The sequence below is a fragment of the Symphodus melops genome (genome assembly GCF_947650265.1).
Source record: "Symphodus melops genome assembly, chromosome: 5".
Lineage (NCBI taxonomy): Eukaryota > Metazoa > Chordata > Actinopteri > Labriformes > Labridae > Symphodus > Symphodus melops.
This window is the reverse complement of record NC_136695.1, coordinates 28,948,628-28,966,468: the sequence shown is the minus strand read 5'-3', so window position 1 is coordinate 28,966,468 and position 17,841 is coordinate 28,948,628. Positions and strand designations below refer to the sequence as shown.

Sequence of the window (17,841 nt, the reverse complement as noted above, 5' to 3'; positions counted from 1 at the left end):
GTTTTTTTATTCCCATGCACACTTTTGTTTCACCTTGTTTCTGTGCGAGGATTATTCAAGCGTCTGTAATGAATCTCACAGGGAGCAGGAGTCCGACCATCCTGCCACGACGGCCTCAATCTCTCCTTGTTAAATTTAACACTTCTTTTCATTTTACCCCCCAAAAGAGAAAATATGAAAACACTTTAAAGCGCTCGACGAGCATGTTTGTTACTTCAGTGGCTACGACTCAAAGGAGTTCTTGTTTTTGTTATTTTTTCTGTCTTCATTGGGCAGAGAGAGAGAGAGAGAGGAGACGCGGGGATCGACTCGCAGCCGCCACGAGGACCCCAGACCCTGATCCTGAACCCGGGGCCGAGACAGAGCCGCCAGGACATCGACATTTCCCTTCATAAAAAAAAAAACATATTCTAGATGCTTATCTATCTTTAAATATTTACATGTACGATTTACAGAATCTGATTCTGATTTCGATGCTTTTTGTGTTGTTTTTTTTTGTTATTATCTGTAAGGTTACACACAGCTGACCCAACATTTCTTATTGAAAGACAAAAACAAAAATAATAAAAAATAATAAGTTAAACTCATGTCAGAGAAATGTGTCTGAACTTTGTGCTGGCTTCACATTACAAACAGGAAGCAGAAACAACACGTTCGGATTTTCAAATTAAATCTTTCAAACTGAAGCGTAAGAATTTAGAAGGAGCTGCTCCGTCTCGTCTGAGCGTCGCCATGGAGACGGTTTGTGGGCACTTCTTTACAGTTCAGTTCAGTTCAGGTCTAAACATCTTCAAAGCTGAGAGTGCTTCACGTGCCAGACGATCTCTGGTATCTACGGCGGCCTGTGAGGCTCAAATGCATCTCGTCTGCCTCGTCCCTGACGTGAGAATCCAGATGGGACTCGCTAATTTAGATGTTGTTATTGATAACTTCACTTTCTGGTCTCTCTGATGCTCTGTGAACACTTTGCTTTTTTTTTTTTTTTTTCATGTGAGCACCAGCTTTTCAGAAAAGTTGAAAACTTAATGATGTTAATCACTCAGAAAAAAAAGACGCCGGGCGCTGTGAGGACGCCACGTGCTGCCGTGAACGCCATCTACTCATTGGAAAAAAACTGAAAAATAAAAAGTTGGTGTACACAGGCTTTACTTTATATTATTTTTAATACATTACATTTCTGTCTGGAATCCGTTCATCAAATCAAGCTGTTCCAAAAAGTGAAAAAATCTTCAACATGAAATCAAATTGTGCATGAGACTCCTCGATGACTCGAGTTCCCATGTCGAGTGTTTTTTTTTTTACGGGCGTGTCTGTTGAGGAACTCTGAAGATATCATTAAAAGAAAACTCTGTCATGGGAATTTATAGTGCGGAGAAATCCGTCTGAAACTCCTCCCCCCACTTGGAGCTCTGTCATATGTAAAAAACCTCTCACATGTTCACACAGCGGGACATTTTGTACAGTATTCAAGCTGCCAGCTGCCCAACCTAGAAAATAACTGACAAACTGGATCCTGCCTCAGGCGGGGCCGAGTCGGGAATTATCGTATGGATGAGCTGCTCCAAACAAGACGGCGAGCGGCTCCTTCATCACGGGTGGGTTTGAGTGTTTTCTTGCCAAGCACACCATGTGAGGTTAACGGGTTAATGGACGGCCTCGAGAGGTTTATTCACCTTAATCCAACTTTCACTGAAGACGTGACAACTGACCAGCGCTTTGAGTCTGAACATATTTAATCCCAGCCGTCCACAGAGAAGCACGAGACTCGTGATGGGATTTTTTTTTTTTAATTGCCCCCCCCTCCCTTCGAAGAGCTTCGGCTGATCAAATGAAAACTGGTCTGAAGTGAGGCAGGGAAGCAGAACAGGACATTTAAATTGACTTACACACTGAAGGCTGACCTGGCTCGCTCTCTCTCTCTCTCTCTCTCCCGAGAGAAGGAAGCAGAATCAGGAAAAGTGTGAATACACCTTTTAAGTTTCCCTTCCTTTGGCGAGCAAGTGCACAACAACGTGATTCGTCAACATGTGACAAAACTGGGGCATTTCTGCAAAAGCTGCCAACCAACACTTGACGTTTACATCAAACTTGGACTCCTGAGACTCGTCCCTCCTCGCTCCCTTTCCTCACAATCCCAAAAAAAAAAAGCAGGAAAAGTGGAAAAGAAGGGGTTTAAATGTAAAGTCGGCTGGACTCTTATAATGTGTGAAAAACCAGTGCAAAGGACAAGTCTCCCCCCCCCCCGAGACACAGCAGCACCAGAATCCCCTCGGCGAGGTCGTAATTATCACGTTTGAACTGGAGCAGATTTTTTTTTCACGTGGCGAGGATGTTTGGCGACTCGGCCTGTGAGCAATGCAAACCAACCGACCTGCAGTTTATTCTGGACGAGCCAGCTGCCACACACACGGGCCTGTCGGGCTTACAGTCACTGATTGTTTCGAAGGAATGGGAGAGCAAATGGTGTTAATGCACGAGGCTGACACACACACACACACGTACACACACACACACACACACGCCCTGCACAGTCCTAAAATACTCCCCTCCTGCCCCAGCCTGTCGTACTGGCTGCTGCCTCCGGACTGGACTGACAGCATTTCATGTTTACATCTGAAAGCCCTCAGAGCGTCCGTATGTTTGACTGTGCAGTGACTTTAAAGTGTGCTCTGATAGGCTTTAGCTTCAATGTGTCATATTACACAAGCTGAAATATGTAAACAGTCCTCTCTTTTCACTTTATGCAAATACTGCAAAGCAGAGATTTCATTGGCTCCTTGCTCCCTGCTGGCTACATTCCACCTGTGGAAGGTAAACATTCAGGTCACCTGTCAGCATGACTGATTTAGAGCTTCGTCCCTGATCAGGCTCTGACATGAAGAATATTTCAGGTTAAAGCTCCTGTGATGAGCTTTTAAAGGGTCCTTTTTTGGCGTCCTCCGTGGACACAGCAGGACCTGCCGTCTCTTTTAGGTTCTGGGAATCTTTTTGGTGTCTCACGATTCGATTTCCATTCTTTGGGTCACGATTGGATTCAGAATCGATTTTCAGTTCAAAACGATTCGGTATCGATGGATTCAACGTTTATTTTTGGGTTCGAACATCCTTCAGGATCTATTCAGGTCGCCTGAGAGAGCGGCTGGATTTAACACTCAGCAGTGAGCGATTACCCAAAACACAAAAAGGATTATGGGAAGTTATGAATGCATTTAAAATCTCAAAAAGTTTTTCTGTGAATATTTATTTTTCCCATCTGTTTTTATGTTGGTAATAAAAATACAAACTAACCTTGCTTATTTTTAACATGCAGTCCTCAATGAACAGACGTAAATTAGCCTCAGGCTAACTCTGGTGCAATGCATCGAATGGTTACATTTCAATAAGGTATCTATCTATCTATCTATCTATCATTTATTGATGTTTTTTATTGCACGCCGTCTTTAACAAATAAAAGTTGAAAACTGAAAATGGAATTGAAACGTTTGTTTCCGCGGCGTGCAGTTCACCACTTCGCCTGACGCCTGCCCTGCGGCGGCGGCGGCGGCTGTCACAGGCGTTAAAAATAACCATACAGAAACAGTCCGTCCTCCGGCCGACGGTCTTGATTGACTATTTTTAGGACATAAAAAAATTAATTTCAGTTAATTTCATAAACTCACAGGAGCTTTAAAAAGGTGCTCTTTGTATGGACACGTATTCACCTTCTGGGCTTCTAAAAACCCCTCACATTGTCGTTACCATAGCAACGAGAACAGAAGCCCTTATTTCAGTGCACATCTGTGCGAGCATGTGACAAACAGGTGAACTCCTTCACACCGTCTAAAACAAAAATCATTTTGCTGCCCGAGCGTCTCTGACTGGCTGCAGAATAATCAGCTGGAGGAGCTTTAACGTGGACTTTGTCCAGCTCTGGATCCATCGTCTCATGGAGGGACAGGCTGACCAGGTCCGAGAGCAACACAAACAAACGTTCATCTTCTTTAATCCTTCGCTGCACTTTATCCATTCCAGTCAAAGATTTTCATACGGGGAAAAAAAAAAACAATTTAAGAAGCCAAAGTTTCATTTTCCAGGAACGACTTCACGTGATGGAAGAACGAGTCCTGTAACGTCAGCGTTCAAACATCTTGGTACACGTGGGAGAACTGACGCCTCCTGAGAGGGCGCGCTGCCAGATCGATTCACGTGATGTGTTAATAACACTCCCTACTGATCGCACCGCCATCCTGCACATCAAACACATACAGGTGTGTCCTCTCTTTACAGCACAGGTGTCATCGAGCTCGAGGACACACTCGAGTCTTTATCTTTCATTTAACTTTTATTAGAGCTTCACCGCCGTTTATTGGCCCCCCGAAGGACAAATGACGTTTCTTGAAGTCCAATCAGCTTGAAGTGAAACAAACCTCTGGACTAACTTAATAATGATTCCCTCCAGCGTCAACATGGCTGTAAATATGTTTTATTAAGCAAAACATAACGCGGCCACCAGGGACCGACTACAGTAGCATTTGTCGTCTCCCCCCTCCTCCAATCATTTCAGTGAAAATCCAACACATGACATTGTTTAAAACTCGTCAACTTCATACGAAGTGATCATCTAAAGTGCTCTTAAAAACAGAGATATAAGCCAGCAAACAAATCCATAGTAATGATGATGCAGGATAATACTTTTCTTCAACGTAGAAAGTCCAGTGTAAAAAAAAACAAATTATAATTACATGTTAAACAGTGACATAAAACTTTTCATTTTCATCGCCTTCAAATCGTTTGACAATTTAGCCTTCAGCTGGTCCGACAGGTTCTTAAATATATTTGGTAAAACGTGTTTGGAGAAGCCGTTCATGAAACATGCAGCGTCCTTAAACTTCCGTCGCCCTTCCGTTCCCCCCGAACCCCTCAGCGCTCCGTCGCACATCTATCCACACCTGTCTCAAACTTTCTCATCTTCATACTGTGTCGTCCCGCGTCACTTCCTCATCAACGTCACAAAAAAAAAAAATCCTGGGAATCCTGCATCTCCAATGACTGGACTGATAAAACTCAGCGTGACAGAATCCTTTATTTCCTTCACATAAAATCAGCGGAGTCTTTTGTTTTTCCCTCCTGATCACTTCATCTCTTTTTCTTCTGCTGCCGGAGCGCCTTCCTCCTCTTCAGGATCATGTCGTGGAGTTTCTCCAGGCCCTCCCTGAGTCCGTCCCCTATGATGGCGCAGGACGGCTGCAGGTGCCAGGGGGTGGCGGGGCCGAGTTCTTTCAGCGCCAGCAGCTTCTCGATCTCGGCGAGTCCGAGCGAGTGCCTCAGGTCCTGTTTGTTGGCGACCACCAGCAGAGGCACGCCCTGGTTCTCCGACGTCTTGGCGATTTTGTGCAGCTCCGTCTTCGCCTCCTCCATGCGCTCCGCGTCCACAGAGTCCACCACGAATATGATGCCGTCCGTGCACCGCGTGTACGACTTCCACAGGGGGCGGAGCTTCTCCTGACCGCCTACGTCCCAGAAGTGGAAGGTGCCGCTCCCGTGGCCGCCCAGCGACAGCTTAACCTTCTCGGCGTTGAAACCTTTGGTGGGCACCGTGTTCACAAACTCGTTGAACTGCAGCCTGTACAGGACGGTGGTCTTCCCCGCAGAGTCCAGCCCGAGGATGGCGATGTGGAACGAGTGGAAGAACGGGATGTTTGAGAGGAGGCTGGGTTGCTCTGACAATCCGTTCCCCATCTTTCCTCATGAGGAAGGATTGCTGACGTCGGAGACTTGATCACGCTGTCAGGCAGTAATCCTCCGAGCTAACGACAGCAGCAATGACCTAAAAACATATTGCATTTTACTTTTGGGTGAAACAGATTGAAGAGAAACATCTGGCTTCATAAACCTTATAAATATCTTTAACTCCGTTTCTACGTCTTTAAGTTTTACACCTGTGTTTGCAACATGTCCCTCCTTAATCCACAATCAGTCCAAAACACCAACGCAGGTTGTTTTTTTTTCTCCTCTAAAAGTCGGTGTGAAATAATCCGAGGGTCGCCGTCTGTTTGCTTTAATTCATCTGACGGAGTGAAAGCCTGAACACTGTCCCACTCAGGCTTCCGTACACCTTAAACATGCTGAGTGAGAAAGCAAAGCTTGACCACTTCAAGAAACTTCTTATTTTTTTATTTATTGGGATTATTTCAGACTTTCCTGGTGTGTTTACTGTAGAGCCCGACTGATTGATCAGTCAGCTGATAAGATGGACCGATTTAAGCGTATCGGCTAATTTTATCGCAGATATGCGCCGACGTTAATTTGAGCAGCTTTCTATGATGCTAGCATTTCTCTTTCTGGGTGTCACCAGCAGAGGGCGCCACATGCTGACCACCTTCATTCTAAATCTTTCCCCCCCAAGTGTTTGAAAACTGCATTTAAACACTAGATTACTAAACGTGTAAATTTATTTATGTTGAACACAGATCTGCTTTTTGTGAAGTGTCTTGAGATAACATCTGTTATGAATTGACACTACACAAATAAAGATTGATTGATTGATCTTAAGAAAGATATGGGCCGATAAATCAGCGTAAGATTTTTCTCCCTCCCCAAAAATCCCACACCGGTCGAGTCCGAGTTTATCTCGATTAATTTCCCAGCTTCAACTTAACAGCTGCTAAAAACACAACCGTCAATGTCCGAACTATTACACATTAAAACTTCCAAACCCTCTTCCCGTCGCGTCAACAAATCCTCGCTAGTTGACCCGTTTGTCTCCAAAATGTTACGTAAGGCTGAGAAAAGTCAGCAAAAATAAGGAGGAGAAGTTGCATAATAAACTCGATCAAACGTTTGACAACTAAAGCCACCTTAAGCTCCTCGACATACCAGACCAACACAACGCCGCCTGCACTCATTTCAACCATGGGCGTTTTATAAATCTCCAACTGTTTATGTGTTCAGTGTGCGTGTTAACAAAGCATCATGGGAGCACGAAAAGACATGCATGTTTTTTTAATCATAACTTTGGATGTGTAATGTCCTGTAGCAGGTGTCCATCACTACAGCAGGTCACATGGTGTCTTCAATAAGTCTGACTGAAGTGTGCCCTTGTTTTTTTGCAGTAAACACATGAGTTTGAAATGCATGGGTGTTATTATGAAAGATAGAGCTTATTTAAAGAGCTATTGAGTCAAAGTCCACAGCAGTACGCTATTTACAAGCAGACAACCTTTTATGACCAGTAAAAGAGCAATAAACTATTTCCTGGTCTGCATCGAAAACAATGAGCTCACAGCCCGGAGTTTTTTTAAGCATTTTTTTAAAACAATAACTTCATTATTTTGTCAGTTAGTGAGTCCAACATGTTCTGCTTGCATCCATCATAATTGATGAAATTGAATCCTTTCATTTAAAATGATGCATTGTTATTATTCTTATTCCAGGGGCCTCCAAGCTTGTTGTGTTTTAAATCCACTAACATCTTAAATTCATCTGTGACACACGTGCACATCATTTCCTCTTATTTTAACAGAATGAGATGTCATTTATAGATGACAGGTGAACAGATGGGTCTTTATGTCCTCTAAGAAGAAATAGGTTACCTACCAGTCAGAGTGAGAGGAAGATCAGTGATTCAATGTGCTCAAAGGCAGTCCTCAAACAGCATCTAATTCATCTCACTTCTGTATTTCCACCTCGTATGTCGGCAAAGCGACGGAAAAAATCCTTCCCAGAAACAGAAACACTCCCTGCTCTGTCCTCGCTGTACCCGAGTGTGTGTGTGTGTGTGTGTGTGTGTGTGGATACACTGCTGATGGCACTGCTGTCAGTTTGGCTACACGCCCATACGAACACTGCGGACGCGTTGCGATTGGTGCGTCGGTATCGTTCGCTGCGAGCTGATTGGCTGAAACGGCTGTCAATCGGGTATCTTGCCCGGGAACCGTGATCACCTGTTGCTCCGTCTGTCTGTCACACCGTTTAATTTAAACTTCAATATGTCCCTTTCTATGTCTTCTTCATACAGCGTTTACTGGACATACAACTTTGAAAGAAAAATATGGCCAAATATTAGTTTTTATAATCTATTAAATTAAGTCCAGTCCACAACTTTGGGCTTCATAATCAGCGGCGGTGTATCGTAGCTCACGTTAAACCGGTTTACGGGACACTAATTTACCGTTAAACTCTCCGAAAAACAGTCACAGATAAGCTAACGTTAGCTTGACAGGGTCATAGTTAGTAACCATGGTAACTGTTAAAAGTAACGTTCGAACGTACCGTAGATTCAGCGCGTGAAGGTAGCGCGTTCCCCCATGTTCTCTGTGCATGTGTGTGTGTGTGGGTCTCTCCTCCCCCTTCACCCCTCGTGTTTTTCTTTGAAATGATTGGTCGGGGGGCGGGGCAGGAAAAAGCACCACGCTGACTTCAGCAGCCCCCTCGTGCTTGAATATGCCATAAAAAGTAAAAGCACCATTACAATTGATACCCAGAATTCAGCTTCAGACATATTTTAAAGGAACGATATTATGTAAATAATAAGTTAAATAAATATAATAAATAAAAAATAAATTATAATAATTATAAGGAATGATATTAAGTAAATAACAGGGAAGTATTTATTTAAACTCTCCTTAATGGCTTCACTTCTGCTCATATTTCCTAGAGGGTATTTAAATACCCATATTTTTGTGTGATTTTTACTAAATCAATTAATGCGTACTTGATTGAAAACATTAGGTAAATCTACTCATTATTCATTCATGGTTTGTTTTACTTAATTTCGAAGCTTTTAAATCTACGCACTATTTGTGTGTAAAAATGTTTCACAATTTAAATGAAGTAATAAGCAGTGTTAGAGTGTAACTTGTTTCTTCATGTTTAAAACATAATCATAAATGTGCTTAACCTGCAGGTAAATAAACTCACACGTGTTGGCCTTCTTGTACAACTAACTTGTTTTTGCTTTGTATTATAAATTTCCCTCAGATATTTATCACATATTTACTCTTGATGTTATTGTATGCTTACCTCTGAAGTGTCAGTTATTTGTAGTAGTTGTTGTTCGGTGTCGCTGATTGGACGTGTCGTCACGTCACTCTTCCCTGAAAATAATCGAAACATGGGCGACATTACCTCGTTTACAGGTTCTGGTTCTGGATGTCGGTTTCGATTAAGTGTCGAACCCTGACAGTGGTTCTCTGCTCAGCATCGTGGGGGGTCTCGGTGGAATAACGCTGTTTCTTTTTATATTTAGTTATGCACAGATGACTCATTAAGTACCCGTGTGCAGCTATTTCAGATATGCCTTTAACATGTGCAGGCTTCACATGTTTCTCATAGTCGGGGTACCGAATGAACAGCTGTCAGTGGAGCAGAGGGGCGGCTCATCATGTGGTGCGATGACCTTTATGACTCGCTGCAAGTCTTCTGCCCTAAACTTAAAGCTCTAAGCATGCTTCATGTCTTTACTTTGGACGAGTAAGACGTTTTAACAGCTCGCATTTCATTTCTTTCTCAAATGGAAAAACCATCGGCCATGATACGGTTGTTGGAGTATGAGAGAAAAACAAACAGATTTCATTAGATTTCTTAGATTTAATCCCAAATGAAATGTTGTGCAATGAAGACATGAAAATGTAAAAAAAAAAAAAAAACAATTCTGAAGTGTGTCATGATTTATTTTTCCACGATCTCGACAGTTTGTCCTCCACGCGGTCCAAGAAAGCGCTGTACGCTCCTCGTCTTCGTCGGTGTCTCTGTGAAACGGACATCATAAAAAACACTTCCTGTAACAACGTAGAAATGATCTGTAAAAAGGGAAGTAACGCATATCGTCGTGCTTTGCACATAACTCCTTCTTAAATCCTCCATGTGTGAAAACAGCTTCAGAACATGTGATCATCCTGTGTTTTTAATGAATGTGGCCTGCAGGTTTTAGTTTGTATTGTTGTGAGCTTCAGGCATAGCTCACTCAATGTTTTATATGTGGCCTGGTGTCATCTGTGTTTATTGTATAATTGTGTTTCATGTTGTCCTGTGTGCACGTCACATTGACTTTGGGAGGTTATTGGAAACGTGCTTTTACTAATACCTGTTAAATTTTGTACATTATGTCTGCTCAGTGCTGCTCCTCGTCTGTCCTGCATGTTAGACATTTTTTAACCAAATGCTGCTTCTTGTTTGTCCTGTAATGGTTTATGTATTTTCACTACTCTCATGTTGTTCCATTTGTGGCTTTTTTCAATGTTTGAATTTTGTGGGGGGTTTTTTAGGGAGCCCTTTATAAAATCTGTCCAGGGACGACAGATGAAAATTAGCCTTTTGGCTAACTCTGGCATATTTACAGAAATGTTTATTAATATGCACTGTCCCTGTCAAAATAAAGAAGTTAAAAAAATAAAAATAAAAAAATAAATAAAAGTGAAACACCACTGACAGTGTAGGAAGCTGATTTTGGAGGGTAGGGCGTCTGAGGCAGGACCAGCCTTGCGTCCCATTTGGGCTGTGGAGGCTTAAAGGTGTCCATCTTTGTCTTATTGCCTCTCGTGCAGCAGTCGGACTCGGATCTGCTGGTCCGAACTGGAAAAGAACAAATATCAATCCATTCGAAAGTTAACATATCAGGAAGTGTTCTTGTGACAGTTTGGATACTAACATTTGAAACTTTCACATTATTTGTAAGAAGAAGCTTCACCAGTAAAGCTGCAGAGATGATGTAACTCCACTTACTGACGTCCAGGTGCCTCGACTTTAAGTCCAGGTTTCCAGGGTCTTTCTGATACGTCGTCAAAATGTCAGGAAGGTCGTCGTCGAGCTGAGGGCCACGGTGAAAAGAAAAGCATTTTTTAAGTCTGGTGTTGGTTGCCATCTTGTGGCAAAATAAAATATTACAACCACAATTGGAAGTCGTTCTACCCGAGGGAAAGTGTTTATGCCTCTTTGACCGTACGGAGACGAAAACATCTACTTCCTTCTGACCTTCATCAGTCAGCAGAGTTCAGGGACTCTTCGGTCTCAGGTCTTTTTCTTGCTAAAGAAAAGGCGTTTAAGTTTGCTGCTCCCTTTAATTCAGTATTTATTTTCTCTCTGATTGGATGCTTTTTAAAAAGGATGTTGAATGATTTGTAGGCGGACACATCTGGCTGTCGACGTTTCTCCCTGATGTTTTTGAGGAAACATTTCCTGTTTGAATTTGTTATTTGTGTCTAGAAATGCATTTGTTGGTTTTCACGTGTGGCTGTTTGTTCAAAACTTTGTAAATTGTGCTGCTGCCCGACAAAGTGTATTTGTACTTTTAGTCACCCTTCCGTCAAGTATTTAAAAGTAGAAAGGCTCATGTACAGTTTTCATGTTGATGTGTTTTTTTTGTTTTCACGTGTGCAGGTTCACTCACCGGTCTGAAGTCATGTGGTTTGGGGTTCTCGTACGGCGCAGACGGATACTTCCCCGTCCTGACGAACATCAGCTCAGACTCCAGAGCGTCAGGAGGCCTGTATGACGTGATGAACTCCACAGGCTCTTCTTCCCTCTGGAAACTCTCGTGTAATAATGTTGGTAAAATGACCCCAGTTGTCTTTTTTGTGACAGGAGGCGGCGGTCCAGCTGGACGTGAATCTTCTCTTCTTCCTGTCTTCTGAGGGACTGTCACAGATCTGTACAGTTTAACAGAGAAATCTGGTGGCTTGATGCTCCACATGTCGCTTACACTCTCAATCTGTGGGAGAGTAAAACATTCGCTTCTTGCAAAAGAGAGACGCTGACTCGCTGAGAAATGGACCTTATCTTCAAAGCAGACAGACGTCAGTGGATGCAACCAACGATATGGAGCCATTTTGACAAGAAAGACGTCCGCTCACCGTCCCGGAGCTGTCCCCTGTCCTGACACGGGACTACAAGTTTTGGATCCTGCAGATGGAGGTTGAACTTGTTGCACTGTTTGTGAGGAACATGGGGGTAACGCCGAGGGTAGCTGATGCACACGGACGGCTTACAGACACAACACATAAAAGCTGCTGCTTGGTAACGGGCGCCTTTTGTCTTTTGAGCAGAAAAGAATTAAGTTAAGTGGGCTGAGCTCAGCAGCTACTAAGCAACTGTGCAAACAAATTCCCCTGTAAATACGATATGAAATAACGCCTGAGATCCTCCTACTGTAGCAATCCATTTAAATACCAAACATGTAGGACACATACATGTACTGAGAAACAGGAAGCATTCAAAACAACCATGGGTTTAAAAGACTGAAGACGATATCCTGCTTCTATAAATGGAAAGATATAAGTCTTAAATCAATCAATCTGCCAAATAAACATATTTATAGGTGCAGTGTATGAGGAGTGTGATTGGACAGGAGTTAATTAGTGTGCGTGTAAAGACAAAGTTGTTCTGATTTTCACTCTTCTGTCTTTCCACTTACTGCCTTTTAGAAAAGATGATGTTATACTGCCCTCTGCTGGCCTTAAAGAGGGTTGATCCTGAAACCATCTGGGTTTACGTCTCAGAACTCACGACCGTCTGAAACCTTTCTAGAAAGAAAAAAAAAAAGACTGAAAACATCTTGTTCAAATGGAGAGTCATTGTCTTAATCGGTGTATTTCAAGGTAGGGGTACTACCCATACACCTCTGGTCACTTCCTGTCTGCACCTGTGGTCACTTCCTGTCAGCACCTCTGGTCTCTTCCTGTCTGCACCTGTGGTCACTTCCTGTCAGCACCTCTGGTCTCTTCCTGTCTGCACCTCTGGTCACTTCCTGTCTGCACCTCTGGTCACTTCCTGTCAGCACCTCTGGTCACTTCCTGTCTGCACCTCTGGTCACTTCCTGTCAGCACCTGTGGTCACTTCCTGTCAGCACCTGTGTGAACAGACTTAAAGTTGTTTGTTTGCACTTCCTGACGTCTTCCTCTCTTGATCCTCGCTCGCTCTTCTTCCTCTCCTCTCTGACGGGGGGGGGGGGGGGGGGACACACACAAGAGGATAACGCTATATAGCTTAGCACGGTCACGATGACAGTGATTCCTTCTGTCGTGTAGTTAAATGGAAAAGTACAACACAATAACATTCAGGTGCCGTCGTACACGTCCTGTTATCTTTCACCACGGCAGCCTTTAAAAAGCCTGGACACACTGACGTCCTTCTCTGTGACTGAAACAAGAGGGCACGTGTTGTAATGTCACGACTCGGCCATCAGATGGCAGCACTTCCCACTGAGGATTTTTAAGGGAAACTTTTAACTCCTTTAACAGAAGCAGAAAGGTCAGTAACTTCATCTTTAGAAACACAAACCACGAAGAGGAGACTGAGCCTCAAAGTTTGAAGCTTCTGTAAAATAAACTCCAAACATGCTAACCATGTTAGCTGTCAGCATCCAGAGACGTCACAACACGGCAGAACAAGCAGCTCCTGTTGGAGAGGAGATATCTGTTAGTTAGCTTCTTCTGTTCCTCCTGAATTTGTTGGTGGAAAATTTTCGATTTGTCCCTCAAGGTCCCTCGACAAGTTTCACTTTTCTTATAATCTTGTTTTTTTACTCCATTTTATTTAACTTTGTACTTTTTGCACATTTAGGTTTATTAATGTAAATATTATTTATCTTTTTTTACCTTGTTTTATTTTATTTACCGTACCTTTTTTTATCGACATTGCACCGTGGGGAGGGGGGTAACGTAATTTCAATTTCACTGTATGTCTGACATATTTTGGAATTGACAATAAAGAAAACCTTGAACCTTGAACCTTGAACCTTGAATGAGTTTGGAAATCGTTTTTGCGTCAAGACGTAACAGGACAGAAAAAAAGACAATAAGACGAGAAGAAAAACACAAGACAAAACGTGACTTGCTGTCGGTCGCAGCACGTGTGTGTGCGTCCAGTAAATGAATCTCATGAGAACATTTTAGGACATCAGTGAGTCAGAGTTGTTTTTACAGCACGATCTGCTTACTGAGCTGAAAAAACAAACAATTTAAACTATCTAGAAATAAAGCTACAGGATAAGATTAGTTTTCTACGGGAACCTGAAGAGGACAAAACTTAAAACATTTTATCCCTCTCTGTGTTCCTGTCCTGAGTCGTGGCGTGGACATTTATACTTCAGTTGAAATGAAGTTATCATCAGCCATGTTATCTGGAGATGATAACATAAATAAGAAATAGCACTTTATCACAGGAAACAAAACAAAACATATAGATGTATATTTGGGTTTTACATATTTACAGCAGCACATGCACCAAGCATGAAGTTGTGTTTATGATTTCCCTCCACGTCTCTTGTTCCTTCTGAACAGATACAAACATGTTGTTGTTGTTGTAGCCTAAAGAGTCTCAGTCCCTCAGTGTGTCATGAAAGGTATTTAGAGGAGAGAAACAGGATGGTCAGAGATCCCAGCGGTCAGCAGAGAAGCTCCCTTTATGCAAACACAGATCTGTATGCAGCAGGGTTTTGCACACAGTTGTTGTAGCGCTGCCTTTGTTCTTCACGGCTCTGACAGCTGACACACGGGGCCACGAAGGCAAACAGGAAACCTGAGACCAAACAGCGCCTGTGGAGGAGCCGACCTCGCTGCCCCTGGTAAACCAGGAGCTGCCACTTTCAGAGGCTCCTGTCCGCCTTCCGGCCCCTCGGCTCGCTGTCGAAAAAAAAAAACCCTCAGACTGTTGTGTCCAGTTACGTTTACAGCCGCGGTGCAATCAGTCGCTCTGCTGAAGCAATTACAGGAGCTTTATGTTGGGACGTGACGGCCCAAAGATACCGAAGTTGACCCTTTCCTTTTCATGGCCTTGGAGTCGTCTCTGTGTCATGACACGATGGAGCCTGATGACATTGTTGTCTGAACACTGAAAGATAAAGTACCACAGATAAATCACGCTGGAACACACGGGAGCTTGTAAATCTGGGCTGCTCGGGGAAACAGAAAACCAAATAAAACAGATTATTCAAATCCAGGCTGAGGAAACTTTCTTCTCTTTCTGGTCCAATCTCTGACTGCGTGTCAGGACCCGCCGTCTGTTTTTACTGTTGTTGCAGCGAACGCGGCGAGCTCAGAACGGATTTCAAGATGATCGAGCTCTTCCTTCCCTTTGCTTTCACTTCGGGTCAGACCGAGGAGGGCATGCAGCGTAAATCAGCGACGTGACAAACCTTTGAATGTCAAAGGTTTGGATAAATCACACCCTCTTACATTCATCTAGACTTTTATTGTTTTGATTAAGAGCCAAACTTTTACTTTGAAAGAGCCCCCCTAAACTTTAAAAAAGCCCCCCGACAAAACACACGGGCTCCCCCTCTGTTAGCGTCTCCAGGTTTGTTTGACTGGCTCAGGGTTGTGTTTGTTTCCGGGTGACTGTACACACATGGTTTGCATTGTTGGTGGGTGGTGTTGACTGGTCAGTCTGGGTCGGGGTTTGCGATAGGAGGCAGGAATAACTCGGGTCATGACCCAGCTGCTCTAAAGGTCACGTGTGTCTCCAGTAAGGAAACACGAAGCTGCTTCCCTCTAGAGAACAGAACCAAAAACAAACCCAGCTTCTCTGCAGGTTTGGTGAAAGATGCTCGAGTCCATTCAGAACTATTTCACTGTGTTTCACCCGTTATGATGATAAGAATTCATCTCGGGTGTTTTTCAAACCGGGGTTTGTCATAAATTTCTGAGGGGGACAGTTTTTCTATCTCATCCCGAACTCTGAAATAGCGTGCATGATGCACAGACGTGTCTCTCCAGTGTACACTTTAATAAAAGAAGCTCCCCAGCTGTTTCTTACTGATGATATCCGTGTTCTTACCTGAGCGCAGAGTGAGGACACTCAAAAGTTCGAGCACCTCTTCGATCACTTCCAAACCTCAACAAAACCCGACTAAGTAAAGTTTCTGCTCTTCAGAAGGTTTCAGAAACTGTTTTAAGAAATGTCTGGAAACTTTTACTGAGCGATTAACTTGAACTTCATTGTGATTTCCCTGCAGGTCGTGGAGAGGGAAACAACAATCAGGAAAAACTGTGATGAAAAAAAAAACCCAAACACAAAGTCGTTCACACGCTGACATTTAAAGGAGGTTTATTTCTGCTTTAATAATCAACGAGCTGCTGGCTGCTGTCCCGTTTGGCACAGTCAGTATTTAAAGTTCTTTAGTTTCCATGTAAGAAGCGGAAATGAAGGTCATTATTTAGCTGTTGCTCACCCCGCTTCATTGAGCAGATATCAAATCTCCTCAGGGACTTGTGAGCGCTGATATTTCTCCCACATCTTCAAAGACGATTTTAATGAGAGAAAATTGCACAAAATTAGCCGATGTTGAGATTTAAGTATTAAATGAGGCAATTATCCTTATTTGTTTACCACTCCTTCGCTCCCTGGATGCTTCTCGGAGGCTTTAAGTTAAACATGCTTTGTGCAGATATTTTCACTTGACTGAGATTCATGTTCTTTCCATCAGCGGAGGCAGATTTAGATTCAACTGCTGGTTGTGTCAGAGGACAGGAAGAAAGTGGGATCTTACCTGATGGCTATTCCAGGCTCGGAGCAGGTTGACGGTCCAGGAGATTTACGAGGGAGGGGTTGGATCCCTCCTCCTCTATGAGTCAAACAGGCACTGGGAGAAGATGGGAGGAGCCATCCTCAACCTCCACCGCTGTCACGTTTCTATTGGCTCCTTCTGACCGGGCGAATCATCGTTAATCACACAATAATGTCCTGCTGACTTTATAGAGACTTCACAGTTTACTTCACAAGCCTCCACAAAGATATTCCTCCTGTTGATGTTTGACCAAGTCATGTGACAAATAACTCCACAGCCGTCTCCACGCTCCCGACTCAGCAGCCAAAATCCGTTAGATTTGCTCCTTGGTTGGAAAACAAATGAACGATCACTTGAGTTTCTTTTTTCAGGCTGGAGAGTCAAATGTGCAACGATTTGCTTTTTGCCTCAGAGATGAAAGTTTCCCTGATTCGATCTACGTTCGATTGAAAAGAGAACGTGAGGAATTTATGGTTGAAAAAGTTTGGGAGTTATACGCACAGGGCAAAAAAAAACAAAAAAAACAGGAGTAAACTGAGGAAGAAGATATGCCTGTAAAAATGCCACAAAAAGACCTGTGCTCGAAACGTTGAGCAGGTGTGTGGGCATTTCTTCTTCTTCTTTAAATCTCTCGCTTTAAGTTGAAGATATAATTTCATTATTTTCTCACGTTTTATCAACAAAGCAATTTAAAAAAAAACTTCATTAAAAACCTTTGTCAGCTGGAGACCTGAATAGTTTTTTTTCGTCCCACTCATTAAGAATAAAAGCTTGACACATTCTTATGATGGACTGTTTTTGTTTCTCAACCCTGCAGCTTCCTGTTAACGTCCAAACCCTCTCTGCACCTTTAAGAAAAAACTAAAGACCTGAACTCTTTCATGAATACAGACACACTGAAGTATGTTACGGATGACGATTTCAGGATGATGAAAATGCTGATAATTAGAACATTGAAGAACAACTGTTTGATGTTGTGCTCTGCCTCTGGTCACTTCCTGTCAGCACCTCTGGTCTCTTCCTGCCTGCATCTGTCTCTTCCTGTCTCTTCCTGTCAGCACCTCTGGTCACTTCCTGTCAGCACCTCTGGTCTCTTCCTGCCTGCATCTGTCTCTTCCTGTCTCTTCCTGTCAGCACCTCTGGTCACTTCCTGTCAGCACCTCTGGTCTCTTCCTGTCTGCACCTCTGGTCACTTCCTGTCTGCACCTCAGGTCACTTCCTGTCAGCACCTCTGGTCACTTCCTGTCAGCACCTGTGGTCACTTCCTGTCTGCACCTGTGGTCACTTCCTGTCTGCACCTGTGGTCACTTCCTGTCAGCACCTCTGGTCTCTTCCTGTCAGCGTCTCTGGTCACTTCCTGT

The 17,841-nt window shown here is 43.4% G+C and overlaps 2 protein-coding genes across 3 annotated transcripts; both read right to left on the bottom strand.

Moving 5' to 3' along the window:
- Positions 1-4,446: 4,446 nt before the first annotated feature.
- Positions 4,447-8,347, bottom strand: arl4aa (ADP-ribosylation factor-like 4aa). Of its 2 annotated transcripts, none has more exons than XM_079343851.1 (2): positions 8,251-8,347; positions 4,447-5,806 (listed from the first exon to the last, which is right to left on the bottom strand). In XM_079343851.1, exon 2 carries the CDS (start codon positions 5,716-5,718, stop codon positions 5,116-5,118), a length of 603 nt encoding a protein of 200 aa, XP_079199977.1. In that variant the 5' UTR covers positions 5,719-5,806; positions 8,251-8,347; the 3' UTR covers positions 4,447-5,115. The 2 variants fall into 2 exon arrangements, with proteins under 2 accessions (XP_079199977.1, XP_079199976.1); XM_079343850.1 differs by lacking the exon at positions 8,251-8,347 and adding an exon at positions 7,576-7,992.
- Positions 8,348-8,959: 612 nt separating this feature from the next.
- Positions 8,960-11,868, bottom strand: cUnh7orf78 (chromosome Un C7orf78 homolog). Its single transcript, XM_079344446.1, has 5 exons — positions 11,829-11,868; positions 11,366-11,624; positions 10,702-10,786; positions 10,409-10,551; positions 8,960-9,728 (listed from the first exon to the last, which is right to left on the bottom strand). The coding sequence occupies exons 2-5, from the start codon at positions 11,432-11,434 to the stop codon at positions 9,642-9,644; spliced, it is 384 nt and encodes a 127-aa protein (XP_079200572.1). The 5' UTR covers positions 11,435-11,624; positions 11,829-11,868; the 3' UTR covers positions 8,960-9,641.
- Between the last annotated feature and the right edge of the window lie 5,973 nt (positions 11,869-17,841).

Excerpts from the sequence above, each read along its gene's own strand:
- arl4aa (XM_079343851.1), bottom strand. The coding sequence starts at position 5,718 with ATGGGGAACGGATTGTCAGAGCAACCCAGCCTCCTCTCAAACATCCCG.
- cUnh7orf78 (XM_079344446.1), bottom strand. The coding sequence starts at position 11,434 with ATGTTCGTCAGGACGGGGAAGTATCCGTCTGCGCCGTACGAGAACCCC. Across the intron at positions 10,552-10,701 it reads GTCGAGGCACCTGGACGTCA|TTCGGACCAGCAGATCCGAG; the intron begins GTAAGTGGAGTT and ends GTTCTTTTCCAG. Across the intron at positions 9,729-10,408 it reads CAAAATCAGCTTCCTACACT|AGACACCGACGAAGACGAGG; the intron begins GTCAGTGGTGTT and ends TCCGTTTCACAG.